The 14,404-nt window shown below is 64.7% G+C and overlaps 1 protein-coding gene across 1 annotated transcript in view; it reads left to right on the top strand.

The window, feature by feature from the left end:
* The first annotated feature begins 774 nt into the window (after positions 1-774).
* Positions 775-14,404, top strand: part of RUFY4 (RUN and FYVE domain containing 4) — a 29,525-nt gene continuing 15,895 nt past the window's right edge. Inside the window, exons 1-7 of the mRNA XM_042843029.2 lie at positions 775-1,057; positions 2,460-2,692; positions 4,808-4,858; positions 8,719-8,825; positions 9,599-9,724; positions 10,780-10,886; positions 11,999-12,142. Of these exons, the coding sequence (XP_042698963.2) occupies positions 4,813-4,858; positions 8,719-8,825; positions 9,599-9,724; positions 10,780-10,886; positions 11,999-12,142 (530 nt within the window). The 5' untranslated portion in view covers positions 775-1,057; positions 2,460-2,692; positions 4,808-4,812. The remainder of the gene's footprint in view (positions 1,058-2,459; positions 2,693-4,807; positions 4,859-8,718; positions 8,826-9,598; positions 9,725-10,779; positions 10,887-11,998; positions 12,143-14,404) is intronic.

The raw sequence follows: 14,404 nt of genomic DNA, 5'->3' as shown, positions 1-14,404 counted from the left end.
CAGCCCCTGCTAGCCCAGCCCTGGGCTTCCCCCCCAGCTCTGCCAGTGCCCCTCACTCCTGCCCCGCAGCCCCCTGCTAGCCCAGCCCTGGGCTCCCCCCACCCTCCCCAGCTCTGCCGGTGCCCCTCACTTCCGACCCGCAGCCTCTGCTAGCCCAGCCCTGACCCCCCCCAGCTCTGCCAGTGCCCCTCACTCCCGACCCGCAGCCTCTGCTAGCCCGGCCCTGGGCTCCCCCCCCCAACTCAGCCGGTGCCCCTCACTCCCGACCCGCAGCCTCTGCTAGCCCGGCCCTGGGCTTCCCCCCACACCTCTGCCGGTGCCCCTCACTCCTGCCCCGCAGCCCCCTGCTAGCCCAGCCCTGGGCTCCCCCCACCCTCCCCAGCTCTGCCGGTGCCCCTCACTTCCGACCCGCAGCCTCTGCTAGCCCAGCCCTGACCCCCCCCAGCTCTGCCAGTGCCCCTCACTCCCGACCCGCAGCCTCTGCTAGCCCGGCCCTGGGCTCCCCCCCCCAACTCAGCCGGTGCCCCTCACTCCCGACCCGCAGCCTCTGCTAGCCCGGCCCTGGGCTTCCCCCCACACCTCTGCCGGTGCCCCTCACTCCTGCCCCGCAGCCCCCTGCTAGCCCAGCCCTGGGCTCCCCCCACCCTCCCCAGCTCTGCCGGTGCCCCTCACTTCCGACCCGCAGCCTCTGCTAGCCCAGCCCTGCCCCCCCCAGCTCTGCCGGTGCCCCTCACTTCCGACCCGCAGCCTCTGCTAGCCCAGCCTTCCCCACCCCAGCTCTGCCGGTGCCCCTCACTCCCGACCCGCAGCCCCTGCTAGCCCAGCCCCGGGCTCTTCCCCCTGCCCAGACGGTGCCCCCTGCTCCTCCCCGGAGCTCACACGCCAGCCGCTGCCCTATCTCCTCTCGCTCTGACTCGCCGGGTCCCACCAGCGCCACTTCCTGCTTTCACTTTGCAGGTGGCGAGTGGCTGCCTGGGGAGGCGGCCCGGGGTGCCCTCCCGCCCGGCACCTCTCCCCTCCCCACCCCCGGGCAGGGTCCCCCCAGAGGCTGGCACAGGTAGGAGGCATTTGGCTGCCCCAGGGCCGGGTGGGGCAGAGACAGGCTGGTGGGCTCCTGCTGCAGTCGCTCGGCTGGTGGCTGGCACCGGGCACAGGGCACGGTGCCCAGGCAGCAGCTGGGGATGGGAGAGGCCCCCGCATCCATGTCTCCAAACCGGAGGAAGCCGGATCCCACCGGCACCTGGGGGAGCCCGTCTGGGAACATGGCTCAGGCTGGGCCGGCGCCTGCAGCCGGCACCGTCCCTCCCAGGGGCTTGGGGAGCCCCCCCCCCAGCACCCCTACGCCCCGGGGCTGGAGCAGGACGCGAGCACTCACCCGGGCAAGGAGATCAGCTTTCAGGAGATCCCAAAGCCCAGGGGCAGTGTGCGGTGGGGGCTGAGGGTAGGGTAACCAGGTGTCCGGTTTTCGACCAGAACATGCGATGGAAAAGGGATCCTGGCGGCTCCGGTCAGCGCCGCTGACTGTCCGGTTGGCGGCACCGTGCAGCAGGGCTGGCAGGCTCCCGAGAAGCAGCCGGCATGTCCCCACTCTGGCTCCTACGCGTAGGGGCAGCCAGGGGGCTCTGCACGCTGCCCCCGCAGCTCCCATTGGCTGGGAACTGTGGCCAATTGGAGCTGTGGGGGCGGTGCCTGCGGACAGGGCAGTGCACGGAGCTGCCCGGCTGTGCCTCCACATAGGAGCGGGAGGGTGGACATGCCGGAGGGGGGGAGAGGAAGGGGAGATGGAGTGAGCAGGGGACAAGGCCTCGGAGAAGGGGCAAGGAGAAGATGCCAGCGCTGTAGCTGCTGCAGGCAGTTTGGGGTCTTTACCCCTGAGCCTGGAGCAGGGCAGGGCTCTGCGGGCGCAGCGCACCCCCGTCTGCCTTGCTGGGAGGACTAGGCTGGTAGCTGGCCATAGCCCCAGCGGTGACACCACTAGGGTCCAGGGAGAAGGACCATCCACCCACAGGCTTCAGGGCTGGGGCTGAGCGCCAGCTGGGGTCAGGAAGGACTCGACCCCAGGGCTTGGGCTGCCTGGCCTTGTTGAAGTGTCCAGCATTGGCCTCCCTTGGTGATGGGACACTGGAGCAGACAGGCGTTTGGGTCCTGGATCACGGAGCTTCTCGGGGCTCTCGCTGGCCGGCTCCCCTGGGCGAGGCCTCGCATCCCGTGGTGCCATCTGGCCCGAGCTGGGCACAGGCCATGGCTGAGAGGGACCCATACGGACGTACCCAGCTCTGGTGCCCCCGGACATCGGTCAAGCTGGGCTCGGGCTCTGCAGTGTCCTTGTGACCCAGCATCAAAGAGCCCCCTCATCCCCACTAGCCCCCCTTTCTCCAGCCCCCTGCCCAGGAGCTCCCGCAGAGCCAGCTCTCTCTCGCCTCCCCCCAGCTCCCGCTTCGCTGTTTCGTTTCCCCCAGGGCAGTTATTTCGGGCCCAGCCGCTCGGCTCCTCCTGGAATGGGGGCGCTGGGGTTCCTGTTTGCCGCACACAGCTCACGCCCTGCACTTCCTCCTTGGGAAGCAGCGACTCCCACGTGAAAGGAGAAGCAGCCTGCGAGCGGCAGGGAGAACCGAGCCGGGCCTTGCTGCCAGGAGAGGGACGCTAGCAGACTGCTCAGCCCCCCGGCCTCCTCCCAGAGATCCCCACCCAGGTGAGTCTCACCCCCGGTTTGACAGAGCCGGAGACGCAGACGGGACTGGCCCAGGGTCACCCAGCAGTAGAACCGGGAGTGGAACCCAGGAGTCCTGCATCCCCGTCCCCGGCTTTAACCACTAGCCATGCTGCCCTCCCCAGAGAAACCCTCTGAACCTGGCGGGCAGCCCTCCGTGGAAGCAGAAACCGACCCGACGTTCCTCTCCCGTGGGAAAGGGCTGAGCTCAGAGTGGGATTCTTGGCAGGGCTGGGGGCGGGGAGGTCCCATTTGGATGATTATTAAGATTCTCCTTGTGGGACAGCCTGGAAGCCCCCCGGCCCTGGGTACAGAGAACTGCCCCCCGAGGGGGCGTTGCCAGCTCCAGTGAGCGCCGGGGGGGCGGGGAGGACGCTGACGGAGCAGGTTGTATCACTAGCTCAGGGGCGTATCAGCCTGGCTCCCCCCCGGTCACCAGAGGACCACCAGGGACTGCTCCGTTTGCGGGTGAGAAATAACGGAGGACGAACATTTCTACCCGCCTGGGGGACGTGCCCCTCTCCGGAAAGACCCCGCTGGCCTTTGTCCCACTCTCCTGCGCTCTCCCAGCCGTGCCCATGGCGCTCAATGCCCGCTTTGTTCTGGGCTTCGCCCGCCCGTCACACGTCCTGCCGTTCCTCCCGGCAATGCGGGGACATCCGGACAAGCTGCTGGGCCAGGCCCCGGCCTGGCAACACGTGGGGGCTGTGGCCACGTTCACTGACACTCCTGGCCTCCGGCGATTGCTGGCTCCAGCCGGGAGGGTGCAGCGTGGCCCAGGGCTTGGGACACTTTGCCCGACCCGTGCGCTGGACACACAGCTCCTGCCGGAGAGGCGGGAGCTTTCTCTGTGGGCCTGGTCCGGACGTCGGTGCCTCGGGCAGGGTGCCAGCAGGACGCCAGGAGTCGCGCCAGGTTTCCCGAGAGCAGAACCTGCCCCTGGGCCGGTTCAAAGCCCCACGGGGCCTTGCAGCCCTTCACACCCCCCCCCGGGCTGACTGAGCTCCCAGCACTTCCCTGCGTGCGGGTCACTATTAGTCACCTTTGCTCCGTGCGTGCGGTGCTGGGGAACTGGGGCTTTCCAGGCAGGTGGGAGGCAGGGAGAGGAGCCGGGTGGGGCAGCAGCCGGCAGCGTCGCGGTGACTTGGGGTGCAGCCTGCTCTGTTGGGGGAGTCGGGGGGGCCCAGGCCTCTCTGGGGTGCAGGGTCTGCTGGAGGGAGGGAGGGAGCTCAGGGATTGGCTGGTGGCCACAGCATTCGGCCTGGGCTTCTGTAAACCCCTCCCTCCCCCCAGAACAGTGTGACAACCCCCAACCAGTGGCTGGGTCAGGATAAGGACCTACTACTGCTCCCAGCTAGTGGAGCTGCTCTCTCAGCTCTGAGCTACAGGGCGGGGTTATGATGCTGGTTGGTGCTCTTTGCATGGCATGGCCTGCTGAGGTGCTGGTCGGGGGGGTGGGGGTCACGCCAGCTCCTGGGGCCCCTCTCAGACCACAGCTCGGCTGGGAGATGCCATGTTCTTGGTGCCCTCTGGGTCAGGTGTGGGAGGGACTCTCCCACGCCCAGGTGCATCGTGGGCATTGGCCATGGCTGGGCAGCGTGGGCCGGGGGCCAATGGGGTGATCACATCTCACCCCCAGGGAGTGCAGCGTGGGGCCAGTCTGTGCCCGGGACCTCAGAGGGCTGGACGGTCACTCAGAGCCTGCCTGGCTGGAGCAAGGGGTGGGCAGAGGGGGAGTCCCGGGGGGGGAGAGAGGCAAAGAGGGGACGGGGGGGGGGCTCCTGCCCCTTTTCTTGCAGCCCAGACCACCCGCGGGCTGGAGGCAGGACCCGGCCCAGCCACGTGACACTGTCGGGCCCTGCAGCGTGGCATGATGGCGGGACATCACCGCGCTGTGCCGTTACACTAGCACCACCCCATGCCACACCACTGCGGCCCCCCGACCCCCCAGAGCCACGACACGGCTGCTCCCGGGCGATAGTCACGTTTCACAGAGGTGTCAGCTGCCAGGGTGGCATCTCCCCCTCCCCGCCCCTGGCAGAGACAGACCCACAGCGCCGCCTCGCCCCCCCCTAACCCCACCCTGTCCCGTTCCAGGCGCCATGGCCGGAGCCGGAGAACTCCTCCGCATGATCCAGGACTTAAGGGGTAAGTGTGACAGCGACCCCCTCCCTGCCTGGGGGGGAGACACCCCGCCGGGCGCTGCGCTGGTACCAGTGCCAGGACGGCCGGCGGCTGCCGGCTCCCCGTGTCAGGGGCACAGGCTGGCCCAGCCCGGAGAGCTGCCCTGCAGTGCAGAATCGCTGGGGTGTGGGAACGCCAGGCCCCAGAGCGCCCCCTGCCGCGGGGGAGGGGGGAGCTAGGAAGGGGCCTCTGGGAACTCGCAACTGGCAGGTGGGTCAGGCCAGCAAGCGGGAGGGGGGGGAGGGGAGATGGGTCAGGCCAGCAAGCGGGAGGGGGGTGAGGGGAGATGGGTCAGGCCAGTGTGCGAGGGGGGTGGAAGGGGAGATGGGTCAGGCCAGCGTGCGAGGGGGGGAGGGGAGATGGGTCAGGCCAGCGTGCGCGGAGGGGGAAGAAGGGGAGATGGGTCAGGCCAGCGTGCGCGGAGGGGGAAGAAGGGGAGATGGGTCAGGCCAGCGTGCGAGGAGGGGGAAGAAGGGGAGATGGGTCAGGCCAGCGTGCGAGGCGGGGGAAGGGGAGGTGGGTCAGGCCAGTGTGCGAGGAGGGGGAAGAAGGGGAGGTGGGTCAGGCCAGCATGTGGGGGTAGGGGAAGGGGAGGTGGGTCAGGGCATCCTGTCGGGGGGGGAGGGGAGTATAGATTGGAACTGGCAGGGATTGGGGTGCCCGGGGCAGGGTCACTGGACAGGTAGGGAGCTGTGTTCGGTGCGGGGGGGCTGGGTCGGTTGCAAGAGGGGTGCCTGGCAGAGACACAATCAGTGTAGCCTCGTACCAGCCATGGCTTAAAGGGTTAACACCCACGGGTGGGGGGTGCTCTCCTATGGAGGAGTGACTCGCACAGGAAAGGAGTCACTCAGCGGTGGCCAGGCCGAGGGGATCCCCCAGGCTGGCCCTGTAGAGCACAGCCCGGAGCCGGTCCCGGAGCTCGTCCCCGTCACACAGAGCGGCTCGGCCAGGGGAACAGCCAGGCCTGAGTTCAGAATTTCCACTGCGGGTCGGAGAGTCCAGCCCCACCCTGGGCAAATTGTTCCACCGGCTAATGACTCTCCCGTAACAGCCTCGCCCTGTTTCCACTCGAGGGGGCCCTGCTCCGGCTTCCAGCCACTGGGCTGGGCGAGGCCTTTCTCTGCTGGCCGGAGGAGCCCGTTCTCCTAGTGGTTCCCCACGTCGGCACGTCCAGCCTGGGATCTAGTAGCCCCTTAGCCTGCTCCGTGACTCTCCCTAACCTTCCCTCCTTCTCCTGCTCTTCTCCGACCCCTCTCCAGTTCTCCCCACCCTTCCCGAACTGGGGACGCGGGATTGCATGAGCCGTTCTTATGGGCTTAACTCCACTTGCCCTCGCGCAGGGGCTCCAACCTTTCCAGACCGCTGGCCCCCTTTCAGGAGGCCGATTGGTCTCGCGTACCCCAAGTTGCACCTCACTTCAAACCAACTTGCTGACAAAATCTGACCTAAAAAGACAAACGCGTCACCGCGCACTAGTACTGACAAACGGCCGACTTGCTCATTTTACCAGATCACAGAATCTTAGAATCTCAGGGTTGGAAGCTGTGAGGAAGTGGGACTGTTCTTAATGTTTCCTCTGAATACTGTGGGGGGGCCTCAGTTTCTGACCGACACTCTGTCTCCTGGCAACTAATGGCCAGGCCCTTCCCCCCCGCAAGGGGATGCTAAAGGTGTGGGAGAACAAAGGGGTCAGGTCACCTCCTGGCCCGGGAAAGAGACAAAGGCCAGAAAGGAGGGGCTGGAGGGGGTTTCAGTTTGGAGCTGGCTGGGGACAGGGAGTGAGGGCAGACGGGGGTGGCTGGCTCGCGGGACCCCAGAATGGACACGATGGAGGGGTCCCGTTCGCCACTGTACCTACAAGCTCTGTTTTAGACCGTGTTCCTGTCATCTAATAAACCTCTGTGTTACTGGCTGGCTGAGAGTCACGTCTGACTGCGAAGTGGGGGTGCAGAACCCTCTGGCTTCCCCAGGACCCCGCCTGGGCGGACTTGCTGTGGGAAGCGCACGGAGGGGCATATGCTGAATGCTCCAAGGTCTTTAGGAAGGTGAAGCCATGTGAGCTTCTTGCCCTGAAGACAGTCTGCTCCGAGGGAGAGGAGGCTCCCCAGAGTCCTGACTGGCTTTGTGGGGAGCAGTTCCAGAGCATCGCCCGGGGACTCCGTGACAAAGGGACCTCAGGAGGTATCTAGTCCAACCCCCTGCTCAAAGCAGGACCAACACCAACTAAATCATCCCAGCCAGGGCTTTGTCAAGCCAGGCCTTAAAAACCTCTAAGGAAGGAGATTCCACCAACTCTGTAGGTAACTGTCACTGAGTGTGGGGGAGACCAGGCCCTGCACCCCCGGCTTCCTGCGATTCACCATGACTCTCAGCCAGCCAGTCAAATAGAAGGTTTATTTCGATGACAGGAACTCAGTCCACAACAGGTCTTGCCAATACAGACAACAGGCCCCCCTTTAGTTAGGTCCATCTGGGGGCCCCAGGGAAGCCACAGCCCTGTTGGTTGGGGCACCCCTCTTTATTTCCCAGCCAGCTCCAAAAACTGAAACTCCCTTCCGCCCTTTCTCCGCTTTCCCCGGCTCCTCCTCCAGCCTCTGTGTCCTTTGTTCAGTTTCCCGGGCAGAGGTGTTACCTGGCCTCCAACCCCGCTCCTGGGTTCTCATGTTACATGCTCAGGTCTGCTCCCTTCCCCAATGCAGGCAGCCCCAGCAAAACTCCCCTGCAACCTTCCCAGGTTAATACTCCCCACTCAGCATTCAAACAACACATCAAGAACATTCCCACTTCCTCAAGTCACAGTAACCCATTCCAGTGATTCACCACCCTCCTAGTGAAAAAGTGTTTCCTAATATCCAACCTCGACCTCCCCCACTGCAACTTGAGACCACTGCTCCTTGTTCTGTCATCAGGTACCACTGAGAACAGTCTAGATCCATCCTCTTTGGAACCCCCTTTCAGGTAGTTGAAAGCAGCTATCAAATCCCCACTCACTCTTCTCTTCTGCAGACTAAACAATCCCGGTTACCTCAGCCTCTCCTCATAACTCATGTGCTCCAGCCCCCTGATCATTTTTGTTGCCCTCCGCTGGACTCTCCAATTTTTCCACATCCTTCTTGTAGTGTGGGGCCCAAAACTGGACACAGTATTCCAGATGAGGCCTCACCAGTGTCGAATAAAGGGGAATGATCACGTCCCTCGATCTGCTGGCAATGCCCCTACTTATACAGCCCAAAATGCCATTAGCCTTCTTGGCAACAAGGGCACACTGTTGACTCATATCCAGCTTCTCGTCCACTGTGACCCCTAGGTCCTTTTCTGCAGAACTGCTGCCTAGCCATTCGGTCCCTAGTCTGTAGCAGTGCATGGGATTCTTCCGTCGTAAGTGCAGGACTCTGCACTTGTCCTTGTTGAACCTCATCAGATTTCTTTTGGCCCAATCCTCCAGTTTGTCTAGGTCCCTCTGTATCCTATCCCTTCCCTCCAGTGTATCTACCACGCCTCCCAGTTTAGTGTCATCTCCAGCTTCTAATTTACTTTCATTGCTATCAACTTTCCCTCCTCCCCTTGTTTATACGGCTGCTTTCACTTTCTCTCCAAGCCTGGATGCTGGGTTTGTACCTTTCTCTTTTCGCCTGGGCTTTTGGGGCCCAGTAAAATCTTCTTCCGCGGCATCTGGCCCCAGGGGGGCTCAGCGGCTGGGGGGTGCTCCCGCAGAGCAGAAAGTTCTGGGTTCAGTCCCCGCAGCCTCCGTGGTGTCTATGTGCGTGTAGCCCGGGTGGGTGGGCTGGGAATCGCCTGCTCATGGCTCCCCTGTTCCCTTCCAGACACCGTCGGGGACCTCAAGCAGAACTACAAGGAGCGGAGGTTGCCAGTCACTGACGGCAGCCGGGAGCTTCACGGGCTCTGTGCCCAGCTGGAATTCCTGCTCCAGGTAGGGAGTCCAGGACCCTGCTGTCCCAGTCAGGCAAACTGCCCCCCCCCCCACCCGGTCTGCTTGTGGGCCCAGCCCCTCTGCACCCTGCATGGCCTCGGCTCGCCCATGAGCAGGCCCTTTGTGAATCTCTTTGCAGAGGCTCCCAGAGGGTCCCGGCAAGTGAGGTCCGTAGCTACTGACACTGGAGTGGCCGAGAACCGGTTGAATGCAGCCCCCCCACGCACCCCCTCCCCCACTAGGGCCACGCTATGGCTGGAGGCTACCGGCTGTACTTCAGAGCTGGCCCCCATGACACACAGCACTTGGCTTTGATCGCCAGACGGAGGCAGGCCAGTTTCATGAGCCCCATGACACAGGGAAACTGAGGCACAGAGCCGGCAAGGGCTCACTCAATAACTGCCCTGTTCTGTTCACTCCCTCTGGGGCACCTGGCATTGGCCACTGTCGGAAGACAGGAGCCTGGGCTAGATGGACCATTGGTCTGAGCCAGTCTGGCCATTCTTATGTTCCCACGATGGCCTCCATGGGGGGTAGGAGCACCGCCAGCCAGGGGCATGGGCAGTGGTGGCCCTGTACTGGTAGGGGGAGCCCTGGGAGAACCCCAATTCCCACCCCCCACCCCCCATCCCAGCAGCCAGGAACCACAGGCCTAAGCAACAGACCCCTTCCCGCTACTGACCCCTCCTGGCGATGGGCAGCCGCTGCAGCGGGCAGGCTGGGGATCCCGCGCTCTCCTGGGCTCACGGCTGCCGTCTCTTTGCCTGGCTCAGTTTGACCTGAAGGAGAAGAGGAGTTTCTTCGGGCAGCGGCGGGATTACTGGGACTTCCTGTGCCATGGGCTCGCGAGCCGGCGCCAGGGGCACGAGGGCGTGCGATTTGTCAGCTCCCTGGAGAAGGTGCGTGGGGGGCGGGGAGTCTCCACAGGCTGCTGGTGGGGAGGTCGCTGGTGCCCTTCCCGGCCTCCTGGGGCTCTGCATTGCTTTGCAGGACGTTTTCTTGCTGCCAACAGGCCCAGCCCTTCTGCCGCCCCGGCCACGGGTGCAGCCGGTGTCCTCGAACCATTTTGTAGGGCATTTTCCCCATCCCACTTACAGTTTTCTGCTGGGGCCCCTCACTACCAACCCGCAGCCCCTGCCAGCCCAGCCCTGGGCTCGCCTCCCCCCCAGCTCTGTCGGTGCCCCTCACTCCCGACCCGCAGCCCCTGCTATCCCAGCCCTGGGCTCCCCCCAGCTCTGCCGGTGTCCTTCACTCCCGACCCGCAGCCCCTGCTAGCCCAGCCCTGGACTCCCCCCAGCTCTGCCGGTGGCCCTCACTCCTGACCCACAGCCCCTGCTAGCCCAGCCCTGCTCCCCGCAGCTCTACCAGTGCCCCTCACTCCCGACCCGCAGCCCCTGCTAGCCCAGCCCTGGGCTCCCCCCGCAGCTCTACCAGTGCCCCTCACTCCCGACCCGCAGCCCCTGCTAGCACAGCCCTGGGCTCCCCCCACAGCTCTGCTGGTGTCCTTCACTCCCGACCCACAGCCCCCTGCCAGCCCGGCCCTGGGCTCCCCCCATAGCTCTGCCGGTGCCCCTCACTCCCGACCCGCAGCCCCTGCTAGCCCAGCCCTGGCCTCCCCCAAGCCAACAGCTCTGCTGACGCCCCTCACTCCCAACCCTGGGCTTTCCCCGCCGCCGCACCCCCAGCTCCATCGGGGCCCCTGCAAGGCGGCCCTAGGAGAACACTGGATGTGGCTGGTCTGGATCTGCGCGGCTCTGTCTCGGTGCAGGAAGCCGGGCTACACCTTCGAGGAACCTTCTCGCCCCGTTTCCGTGAGCAGGAGCCGTCGCCGCCCGGGCTGGGGAAAGCCGGTGGCGCCAGTCGCTGAGGACTGGACTGGACAGACAGGCGGGGGGTGGGCAGCAGAGCGGGGGGCCGGCGGGATCCTCCTCTAACGCCTCCCGTGTTCCCACAGCTCAGGACCCCTGTGGGGAAGGGCCGAGCCTTCATTCGCTACTGCCTGGTGCACCGGCAGCTGGCGGAGACGCTGCAGCTCTGCGTCCTGGACCCCCAGATGACCAGGTGAGGAGCCCGGCGGTGGGGCGGGGGCGGGGGATCTGTCTGAAATAGACAACCCCTGAGACGCCGCAGGGGGAGCCCCGGGCTCCGGAGCAAGAGGGGCATCAAATGAAAGGGGAGAAGGGAGCTGAGGGAGGGGGGCAGATGACCCCGGGCAGCGAGAGACGCTGTAGCAGGGACAGGCCCCAGGGACAAACGCTGCAGGAGGCAAATCCAGACAGGCTAAATCCTGGGACCTCCTTCCACCCCGAGGCGCCTTGGAGAAGCTCCCAGCCCGGCCCAGGCTGCGGGGTCAGGGGTGGCGGGAGTGCGCCGAACATCCCTCTGTAGACGGCGCGGCTCAGGCCGCAGCTCTGAAGCCGGGGCGGGGAGGAGCTGGAAAGCCAGAGCGGCGACGTCTACCCAGCTCGTGTGGGTGCGCTGGCACGGGCCCGGCTCCCGCAGCTCAGCGTGGACGGAGGTGGCGTATTCGGGGCTCGGCCTGCGAGCGAGGAGCACTTTTCCTAGAAGGGCGAAACGCAAGCCCTGGGGTGGCAGGAGCTAGGTGGGTAAACGTGCGAGCACACAAGCGCGCGGCTCCCTGTGGACACCACGTGCGCTCAGGTCGCTGCCCTCCCCCCGCACACACGCCCCCTTCGCGGATTTGACCTTGGTCTCACAGATGGGTCTGTTGTTAAAACTCAGGCCAAGGGGAGTCAGGACTCGTGGCTCTGCTACTGACACCCTGTGTGAACGGTCACCCCACTCTGTGCCTCAGTTTCCCCCTAGGAAGTGATCTGGGAGGGAGTAACAGGAAGAGAAGGGGACCGCGGGGGGAGAGACAGAGGCAGCATGTAAAGGGTGGGGGGGTTTCAGGAGACCAGATCTAACTCCCCCCCCCCCGTGCATTTCCTGTAAGACGGCAAATTCTGAGCCTCCTGGAACAGGGGGTGCCATGAAGCGCACAGGGCGCCGCCCTCTCTCTCCGTCCAGGCATCACCGCCTCCCAGCAGCTGGCTGGTGAGCTAGGAGCCCAGGGCAGCCCCGGCCGGCCTGCCCGAGCTCCATGTGCCCGGAGCCGGCTGGGGCAGGGGCTGGCTGGGATCTCAGGGGCCCCTCTGGCTTGTTGGCTGCAGTGAATGGTACTACGCCCGGAGCCCCTTCCTGCACCAGCAGCTGCGAGCCGACATCCTGGCCTGCCTCTACGAGCTGGACGGCGTCACCTTCCACCTGGCCCTCAAGAGAGCTGACCTGGACGCGGCCTGGCCCATGTTCTCCGAGTGAGTGTCAGGGCGTCGGGGGGCAGAGATACCGACAAATGCAGATGGATGCAGCAGGGACGGGTGCTGGAGAAACTTCCCACACGCAGCTGTACTCACGCCCCTCACTCCTGACCCGCAGCCCCTGCTATCCCTGCTCTAGGCTCCCCCCAACTCTGCTCGTGCCCCTCACTCCCGACCCGCAGCCCCCTGCTATCCCTGCTCTGGGCTCCCCCCAACTCTGCTCGTGCCCCTCACTCCCGACCCGCAGCCCCTGCTATCCCTGCTCTGGGCTCCCCCCAACTCTGCTCGTGCCCCTCACTCCCGAGCAGTCATGGTCTGTGGGTTGGGAGCGAAGGACGTGGCACGTGCAGCCTTCAGGCCTCGTGCATCAGGTGCGGCTCATATTGTAACCCCCGGCCCCCCGCTGCACAGCACCCAGTGATCAGCACACGCCAGCCCCCGAGCACGTCCCTCCCCGCTTAGCTGCATTTCCAAGAGGTCTGGCCACCAGCTCCTGGCACCGCTCGCTGGCACCCAGCGGGCACGGCTGAGGCTCAGGGCAACGGCCCATCTCAACTAGAGCCCACGGGCCCATACGGCTCTGAGCCTAGCCAAGCAAGTAGGTCAGCTGCTCATGGGCCCTGCCCAGTCCCTGCTTCCCCAGCTCAGCATCAAACCCATCCACAGACATCAGCCCCCCAGCGCAGGAGCCTGCATTGTAAAGGCCACGGACCCGCCCTTTGCCAAGAGGGGAGGGGCAGTCAGGATCTCCCTTTCCCCAGGCCGTTAGCAGCCTCACCCCTCTCTGGGTCTGGGCCAGCCTGCTCTGGCCCCCCATCCCAGCCAGCCGGGGCCTCCCAGACACAGACGGGGGAAACACGCCCAGCTGGGTGTTAAACATTGGCCTCCCAGATGTTAAGGTCAGAAGGGACCAGCGTGAGCATCCACTCTGACCTCCGGCACCCCTCAGGCTCCAGAACCCCCCCCCCGCACCCGCTCCTGTAACGGGCCCCTGGGCTCTGGCTGAGTTACTGACGTCCCCAGATCCTGCTCTAAAAACACTACAGAGGATCCACCACTTAAACCTGCAAATGGCCCGCGCCCCAGGCTGCAGAGGAATGTGAAAAAAAACCAAACAGGGTCTCTGCCAATCTGACCCGGGGGGAAATTCCTTCCCAGCCCCAAATCGGATGATCGGTTAGACCCTGAGGATGCCGGCCGGGCAAGACCCCCCAGCCAGACAATTGTCTGTACTCACTCAGTGTCCCATCCCCGGCTGTTGGAGATATTTGTTGCTAGGGGGCAGGATCGAACCTGGGGCCGCTGGCGCTTAGTGCATGAGTCTCTACAGCATGAGTTAAAAGCCAGCTGGCCCCCGACTAGATGGGACAGACCACCACACCCAGGAGGCGTGTGGGTTACGCTGGCAGTCGCAGATGGGCGACATGCCATTGTAGGACACGGTCGGCAAACAGGACACTGGGCTAGACGGGCCATTGGTCTGACCCTCTCCATAAACGGATGCCACTCAGCCTTGAAGCCACTTCGGTTTTTGCCCGCTCTTCCCTGAGGCTGTCTCCCTCCCTCCCCGGGGTTTGCCGCTTCCCACCAGATTTACTACACCGCATCGAAAAAGACGAAGGGAAAGAAAGGGTTAATCCCTGACAGCATAGGCACCCCTTGCTTCCAGCCCCCAAGGGGGGGGGTCACCCCGTGCCTCTGGGAGCTCGCCACAGCCTCCGAGCTCCTGCCAAACCGAGCGGGAGAGTCTTTCCGTGGCCAAGCGCTAGGGCCAAGCTGGACGTGCCCGTACACCAGGCCGTGGGGCAGCGGCTCAAAGCCCCTGTTTACATCCAGCCTCTGATCAGCTGATCGCTGGGGAGCTAGCCCAGAGCAATGCCAAGCGGCAGCTCCTCCTCCTCCTTGACTTCGCCCGGCCCTCTGCGGGATGCAGGCCTCAGGAATTATAACAGTTGCATCACACAGACAGCAACAGAGGGTCCTGTGGCACCTTTGGGACTAACAGAAGTACTGGGAGCATAAGCTTTCGTGGGTAAGAACCTCACTTCTTCAGATGCAAGTCACAGGACCCTCTGTTGCTTTTTACAGATTCAGACTAACACGGCTACCCCTCTGATACATCACACAGACAGCCTCCCCCACAGACAAACCCCTCCCCACCCACATCCCCTCCACATACACCCCCCTCCGGCAGCCCCCTCCACTGGGAGGTCAGGAATTGCTGATAGCTGTATTTTGCAGATGGACGTGCTGACCGCA

The sequence above is a fragment of the Chrysemys picta genome, chromosome 11, assembly GCF_011386835.1.
Source record: "Chrysemys picta bellii isolate R12L10 chromosome 11, ASM1138683v2, whole genome shotgun sequence".
Taxonomy (NCBI): Eukaryota; Metazoa; Chordata; order Testudines; family Emydidae; genus Chrysemys; species Chrysemys picta.
Note: the sequence above shows the minus strand (reverse complement) of the source record. Positions and strands in the feature narration are given on the sequence as shown.